The 8412-nt window shown below is 45.7% G+C and overlaps 1 protein-coding gene across 1 annotated transcript; it reads left to right on the top strand.

Annotated features, from left to right (window-relative positions):
- Positions 1 to 582: 582 nt before the first annotated feature.
- LOC308610669 (uncharacterized protein) lies at positions 583 to 7923 on the top strand (the record flags this gene model as incomplete). Its single annotated transcript, XM_081259723.1, has 4 exons — positions 583 to 652; positions 1680 to 1784; positions 5980 to 6132; positions 7807 to 7923. Exons 2-4 carry the CDS (start codon positions 1692 to 1694, stop codon positions 7921 to 7923), a joined length of 363 nt encoding a protein of 120 aa, XP_081115849.1. The 5' UTR covers positions 583 to 652; positions 1680 to 1691.
- Positions 7924 to 8412: the final 489 nt, after the last annotated feature.

Raw genomic sequence — 8412 nt, 5'->3', positions numbered from 1 at the left:
AGCATCCTTGAAACTACAGATTTACTTATTTCTCCAGTCATTGTCCTTAAGGTACATTCCTAAAGTGGGAATTGCTGGGTCAAAATAATGCACATCCATCCTTATGCTGTTAATGCCTGTTGCCAAGCCGCCCTCGGGCAAGACAGCTCCTTTTACCCCTCCACACCAGTCGGGGCAGTTGTGTCTTTGAGATGCAACCTGCACAAAAGCCCTAAGATGGACCCCAGCTCACTGGCTCGGCCCCCTGCACCCTCACCGGTCACAGCGTGAAAACATCACATTTCCTGCACCCTAAGTACCCAGAGTCTACAAAGCTGGATTTCCCCTGAAGTGAAGTTTGCTGGCTTTTGAAGAGGAATTTAGACGCTCTATTCCTCAGAACTCATGAGAGGCATGAACTGGGAACGACTGCAGGATCCCGTGCTCCCATCACACAAATGGTCTCGCCTCTCAGAATTCAGAGGTGTGATTGGGTTATACAGCAGGAAACACTCCTGGGCGTGAACACAGGTACTTGGGACCCCCAGCCAAGCCCCCGTGGCCTTGTCCTTTTTCTCCACAGTGCTCAGTGCTGAAAGAAGAGTTACAGAAGGAAGATGCCCAGAAGGAGAAGTGGGAAGCCCAAGAGAAAGAGTTAAAACTCTGCAAAACCGTGCATTGAACCTCCTGACCCCTCGGTGTCCACTGAAAGCCTAGATTGTGGCCTTGAGGGTTTTGGAGTGGTTCCTTGGCCCATTAGCTAGCAGAAGCTCTGGGGCTTTCTGGGTGTTTGTCTGTTAATGTAGTCTCCTAATTCTTTGATTTTCTAGCCTCAAAGAGATGGGTGAAAAGACCATGGAAAACACACTCTCCCCAGATTTTCTGGGCAGTTGGCTCAAGGCCCCTCATCAGGTTTCCCCTGGGGAAAGGGATGGGAGGTGGCCACCATATGCTGCTAGAAATTCAACGTGGTCCCTACCCCTGGACTTGTGATGCCCAGACTTTCATGATCCACTGTCACAAGTTTTATCACAGCCCTGAGCACTGCTATTAACACAACTCTTCTTGAAGTATTTTTGCTTAAATACATTCAATTTTACAACAATTCATAAAAACAAAATAAAAAGCAAATGTATCACTGGCCTTCTATGGAAGGTGAACATAAAAATCGATACAATGAAAAGATGACCACTCAATGTAAATGTTCACCCCCTGTACAGGCCCGAACCCTCGTGCACATCACCAGGCATACGTTTTCCATCCGTTGGGAAGGACGGTGCCTAGGATGGGGGCAGGAGACGTGTGTTCTTCTCTCTGTCAGGAGCACACTTCTCTGCCTCAAATGAGAAAAAAGAAAAATGTCATTGTTCTTTTCTTCCAAACTGTGCCCATTGTGTCTTCCAAACAGCCCTTATTTAGATTGAACTCAAAAATATACCCCAAGGAAAGAGATTCTAATGAGTGGATAGGTATCTTGTACTGTTTAATCCAGGATCCATGCTGATCTTCAAAAGAAACTCAAAATTTCCCTCACCCAGCCCTTTCATTGCATCCGTTGAAAGAAAGTCTACTTTGCCTCAAAGATGTGGAATTGTCCCCCAAGGGAAGGAATGAAGCGAATCCCAGACTAGGTTTCTGCCTTAATGAACCGGATGAAATGAGTTCTGAAGTTGACTTCCCTGTTGTTGGAACTCTTTCAGCAAATCCATGACATGGAAAAAGAAATGAGGAAGCTCAGGGTGGAGCTGAAAAGGAGCAGTACCGAGCAGAGCCTGATCTCTATGACGCTGCAGGAAAAGAGCAAGGTATGGCAGGGACAGGTCGGCCTGGGAACCACTCTGGGGCCAGCACTCCACCTGCATCATCTCTGTTCATCCTCACAATGACCCCATGCGGTCTATACTGGTATTAACCCCACTTTACAGTTGGGAAAACTGAGGCTCACAGAGGTGAAGGAAGTTATCCAAGTTCACTTGCATAAAGTAGTTGTGGCAGAACTTGAATCCAGGTCTGCCTGACTCCAAAGCTCCTGTGTGTAACCACAACCCTAGACTGCCTTCAAATCTTAATTGTGAAATTATCTAAGAAAGAATTGATCCATTAAATCAAGTTTGCCAATGATGTTGTTCCAACTTAAATTCTCATATTGATTTTTTTTGTCTTTTTGTTCCATCATTGAGAATGTTTTTAAAAATCTCAACATGTTTGTCATTTGTGTGTTTCTTCTTTTAATATGAACGATGTTTGCTTTATATATTTTGAGGCTGTGTTACTAGGTGCATATAAATTTAGAATCCTAACACTTCCTGTAGAGCAAAACTTTAGATCATCATGAAATGTCCCTTTTCATCTCTAGTAGTGTTTCTCCCTTAACGTCTCCTTTGTCATTTAGCTTCCTCACTGGCTTTCTGTTGGTTAGAGTTTTCATACCATATCTTTTTCATATGTTCTCTGTCAATTTTTGTCTTAAGGTTTAGACATATGCCTTCAAATAACGTATCATTTTTACAAAATCCAGTTTGACAATCTTTGACTTTTAGTCCATTTATATTATGTAATTACTCGTGTACTGGGGTTTAAATCTACTTGCTCAATACCAGTTGTACCATCTGTGCTATGTTCCTTTTTCTGTCCTTTCTTACCTCCTCCTCAGTGGATGGTTTTCTCTTATTCCACTTTCCCCCTCTATTAGCTTGAAAATATTTCACTTTTTTACTATTCTTTTAGTAATAGTAAGACAATAGCATTCATCCTTGACTCACCAAAATCACACATTAATTAAGTTTTTCACTCTTCTACTATTCTCTTATTAGTCATCCTGAAGACTACAATATGCATTCTTTTTTTCTTTTTTTTTTTTTGTGGTACGTGGGCCTCTCAGTGTTCTGGCCTCTCCCGTTGTGGAGCACAGGCTCCGGATGCACAGGCTCAGCAGCCATGGCTCACGGGCCCAGCCGCTCCGCGGCATGTGGGATCCTCCCGGACCGGAAAACGAACCCATGTCCGCTGCATCGGCAGGCGGACTCTCAACCACTGCACCACCAGGGAAGCCCTGCATTCTTAACTTACCAAGAGGCAATAGTAGTTGTTAATTATGCCCTTCTCCTTGACAGTGCAATGAGTTTCAAACACCTTAACTTCACTTACCCCCTCCAGATTTATAAGCCATTGCTGTCATTTTCTAAACTCCTCTTGATAGTTAATACCCCACAAGATATTATTAGTGTTTTGCTATACTCAGTATCATATCCACACATTACCCTTACTGTTGCTTATCTTTTCTGCATCTCTGATCACCCACCTGGGTTCATTTTTCTTGTGTCTGAAGAATACCCTTTAATGTTTTCCCTCATTGTGGCTCTGCTGATGACAAATTCTCACATGTGCCTGTGTGTCTGTCTGGAGATGTATATTTAACCTCCATTCTTAAAACACATTTGACTGCGTATTGAATTCTACAATGGCAATTCTTTTCTTTCAGCACATTAGATACAGCATTAGATATGTCACTATTGTCTTGTGGCTCCTATTATTTCTATTTAGAAGTCATCTGTAAGCCTAACTGTTGTACCTTTGCATAATCTGTCTTTTTCTCCAGTTGCTTTTAAGATTGTCTTTTCCCTTGATTTCCAGCAGTTTTATTATGGTTTATCTAGGTGTGGATTCAGTTTTATTTACCTCGTTGAGTTCGTAGGGGCTTCTTGAATCCCTGGTTTGGTGTTTTGCCTTAGTTCAGGTGCTTGGGCTCTGTACCACATAGGCAGTGAGGAGCTACTAAGGCTTCTGAACAAGTGACTGATGCAATGACATTCGTGGACAGTAATCAGGGTGAAAATGATAGTTACAATTTCTCACGTACTAGGCGTTACCTTGAACATTTCATCTCTTCATCTTCACAACAGCGCTGTGATCTAGAAATCATCCTCTCCATTTTACAGATGAGAAAGTCAAGGCTACTAGTTACTAGTAAAGTAGCCCAGTTGCACAATCGGTTTTTTCTGACTCCAGGTTCGTCTGACTTCAGTGACGCTGGCGTAGCAAACAGCCACATGCTACTGTTTACACTGAAATTAATGAAAATTAACTAAAATTTTTAGTTCAGTTCCTCCATCACACCAGCCCCATTTCGAGTGCTCGATCCCCAGATGTGGCTGGTGGCTGCCGTATTAGACAACACAGCCTCGCTCAGAGTACCTGTACCGTTGCAGAAAGTTCTGTTGGACAGAGCTGCCTTACAGCTGGGTAACTCTCACAGTACCGTTAAGATTGCACTGGAAGAAACTAAACTCGAGGCGAGGAGGCCACTTGTCACAGTCCAGCTTGCATGTGAGAGGGGTTGGTGGACAGGCGTGAGACCCCCGAGTGTGAGAGAGGGAGCAGGGCGGACGCTGAGGGTGACTCTGAGGCTCTGGGACGGGAACGGGGGCTGTTCATGCAGAACACAGACAGGGGCAGAGTCCAAGGCTGGACTTGGCTTTTGCAGCATATGAAAAAGGCTGCTGACATAGAAGTCCGAGCATGTTTAGACCTGGGAGAAAACTAAGGCCCAGAGAGCTTAGATGACTTCTCCAAGGTAACGGAGCTGGGTAGAGGCTCTTCCACTGGACCACACTACTCAGAAGAAAGCTCTTAAGGGCTTTTCTGGGTCTTTTATTAGATCCCTGTGATCCCCCTCTTCAGATCCCTAAAAAAACAGCCTGTGAATTTGTTTCAGCACAAAAACTTTCCATTTATTTACGAGAGTTTGCCTCATTTCCTGTTAGTGCCAGGGCCCAGGGCTCAGCAGGTGCATCCAAGAATTGAGCAGCTGCGAGGCCTACACTGGCCAGCCAAGGGTAGCGTGGAGCACTCCCAAGCTTACTGTGCGTTGACTGTTACCTAAGCAAGGGGGGAAAAGTAGGCAAGCTTCTCCACTTTAAATGCCTTCGTTTGCAGGCTGCAATTCTTAATAGACATTGCTTTAGCAAGCCTCCATAGAGGTTACCACCAGTGAGTGTGCTCAAAGTGGTAACGACAAACAGTTATGATAATAAACCCAATCATAACATTTCCAAGTACCCATCACGAGTTATTAGAACGAGACTGTACGGCGGACATTGCCGTCCACCTTTCCTAGGTTACAACAGTACTTAACACACTCACAGAGCCCTTAAGCACTATTCCAAACATTGAATGCCCACAGTAACTCTATGCAGTGATACTAGTATCATCATCCCCATTTGACAGATGAGGACACTGAGTCACGGAGCAGTGAAATAACTTTCCGAGTGTCGTACGGCTTGTTAGGGACCGAGCTGGGATGGGAGTGTGCGGTAGAACATAGTTGAGCCCCGGGTGCAGAGCTCGGCCCTTTCCCGTAGGGGGCAACTCCCTGTGAGTTTGCCTCCACCCTGTGCATGCCTGTGACCCCTGCTGCTGGGCTGCAGCTGTCCCTACCCCTCAGGGACTCCCCCACTGCCATTAGCCCCCCCAGAAGAGTTTCCCCAGAGGGCATGATGATCACATTAGCAGCAAGCCCACGCTTTTCATCATCCTTTCAGGTGGAAGAGAAGCTTCGGGAGGATTCCAGAAGGAAATTGCTTCAGCTGCAAGAAATGAGGAACAGAGCAAACCTCATTAAAACCAATTTGGAAAGGGCAGTAGGTCAGGTAGGCGTGCTGCAGAGCCCCTTCACGGGCCCGTGCTCTCCACGGAATCCCGCACCCAAGCGGCCGGCAGGGATGAAAGAGGAGGAAGTCGGCCTGCCTTAGTTCACCCGCTTATTTTCTATACGAAGAAGTGTCTAGAAAGAACTAGAGCTGAGATTCTATCTAGATCTAGAGTCTGAGCTCTTAACCATGATGCTCTACTACTTCGCTATTAGTTACTAAGCTAAGCATCAGTTTTCTGTGTTTTGAAGAAAGTTTCGTGAACCTTTGTCCCGCCCCCAAAGGTAGTGGAAATGACTCCTGCGTTAGTCCTGTCCCCCATCAGCTGCAGTTCCCCTTCCCCTCATTTCAGATGAAGATCAACAGTTCTCGGGAAACTCAGCAGTATTTGCTGCAAGAAGAGTTACGGCAGCATCTGGCAGAGAAGGAGAAGCTGACCGAGGAAAGGCTACAGCAAGAGGAGAAGCTGAAAGCCAGAGTCAAGCGGCTAATGGCAGAGAAATCGGTAAGGTGGTCCCCGTCCTTCTCTTTACTACTGGAAACTGATGAAATGGGCTTTCCTATGAGAAACAGAGGGCGCGTACTTAGATGGAGGAATCTCAGCAACTCCTTGTTGGGAGCTAAATTAATTAAAGAGGGTGAATGATGTAGGAGGAATTAACATGAAGCTTGAATCCTAAAACTCAGAGATCAACTTGAAGATCAACTTGAAGAGGCAAGGTTATTGAAATGTCTAGAAATGGTACTTTGTTTATATACCGCAGCTGATTTTATTGATACAAATCCCAGTCGTTACTGCGGGTCCTGGTTTGTGTCTAAGTGAGTGCAAGACCAACCAATAGTATTTCAGTCTTTTGCTTTCTCTTCATGCATATCAGGGGAAACACATGGCCAAAACGGCTACTTACTTTTCCAGAAACCAGCCAATTAGAGGATAGTTTACAGTGGCGCATCTCAACTCAAAGCTGTCCACAGATCATATGGGGATGTTGTTGAAATGCAGATTCTGACTCAGCAGGTCTCGGGTCGGGGGAGCCTGGGATTCTGCATTTCTGAACAGCTCCCAGCTGGTACCGATAGCACAGCTCTGCAGACTACATTTTCAGCCACAAAGTCTTAGAAGAAGGTTTTCCCCAAGTTGGCCGATAAGAACCACGTGGGGCTTCCCTGGTGGCGCAGTGGTTGAGAGTCCGCCTGCCGATGCAGGGGACACGGGTTCGTGCCCCGGTCTGGGAAGATCCCACATGCAACGGAGCGGCTGGGCCTGTGAGCCATGGCCGCTGAGCCTGCGCGTCCGGAGCCTGTGCTCTGCACCAGGAGAGGCCACAACACTGAGAGGCCCGCGTACGGCAAAAAAAAAAAAGGGAGGGGGAGGGGGCTTTTTTAAGGATATAGGGGTGAGTGCCTCATAAAAACTGGGAGCTGAAAGAGAGCCTGGCCTCGAAATAGAATTGGTAAGCCATCAGATCTCAGGCATCATCTCTTTTACACACGCACAAGCATGCGCACACGCACACACAGGCCGTATCTCCTCTCTGTGTCTCTGTGTGGCTCCCCTGATCTCTGCTCTCTCCAGTCATGTGACAGGAAGGAATGACCTCATGGTCCCCCAGTTCAAAGAACCAGCCCAGTTCAAAGCAAGTAGCATCTTAGAGCCCATAACCCCAAATCCTGGGAGTGACCATCTTAGAAGCCCAGCCTGTGCCAAGTACCCGAACAGCTATGACCAGGGACAGAGTCACACACATGGCTGCCTGGATCCAGGAGTAGTGCTCAGAAAAGGGTTAGACAGACCCCCTAGAGTATGCTGCATTTTACCCTCCTAAGACATCAGAGACATAAGGCATTCAGTTCAGTAACAGCTTTTCGAGAGAAAGTCCATCCCAATGAAATTGCCTATCATCAGAAACTCCTGGTTCAAAAAAAGATGCAAATGTAAGAAGAAAACGTTATCTGTGTATCTGGAAGAGTGTACACCAAAATGTGAATAAGGTTACCTGTGGGTAGTGTGATAATGGTGGATCATTTTACCTTCGTTTTGCTCACGTCTATGTGTGTATATAAATATTTTTTACAACAAAGATTTTATTTTGAGTAAAAAAAAATGCCATTTGAGAAATATTTGGGGATCTCCCTACAATTATAGAGTTTGGGCATTTGTTGCTCTTGCTTGTTATAGGTTGGAGCCAGAAAAGGCACTCCAAAGATGGACCAAGGAAGGAAGATGCTGAAGAGAGAGATGTCCAGCAAATCCAGCCAGAGCCTTCTGTTTTCTAAACCTGGTGGAAGGAACTAGAAACGTCGCCCCGCTGGGCCTCGCATGATCCTCCGTGAGTCAGTGTAACTCTTCTGCGTCAAACTACTAAGATGATTTTTTAGGACATTAAAGGTTGCTACCCTAGTGTGTTGCTTCCTAGACTGGTATTTTGCACAATACTGGATTTTGGAGTGTGTGAGGAGAGGGGTTCTTTTCACAGATATTATGAATGTAAACATACGCAGGCGTATGAAGAATAAGTTTGAAATTCAGACTCCTAGGCCTGGTAGATGCAATTATGTGTTTGAGTAGTGACAAACCCAAATGTCACACCTCCAAGGAGCTCTGAGAAGCCCGCAGTTGAGAAAACCCAGGGCGTGTACTGGGGCCACAGGACAGAATGGTAACCTCAGGGCTGTTGGGGCCATGGTATAGTGCATTTATATCTGAATTGATTATAATAAATGTGAACAGCAACCAGTTTTATCGCTTCCATAACAGTGAGTCATGTTTATATGGCGCTCTGCG

The sequence above is a fragment of the Mesoplodon bidens genome (assembly GCF_964165515.1).
Source record: "Mesoplodon bidens genome assembly, contig: HAP1_SCAFFOLD_797, whole genome shotgun sequence".
NCBI lineage: Eukaryota > Metazoa > Chordata > Mammalia > Artiodactyla > Ziphiidae > Mesoplodon > Mesoplodon bidens.
This window is presented reverse-complemented; position numbering and strand designations above follow the sequence as displayed.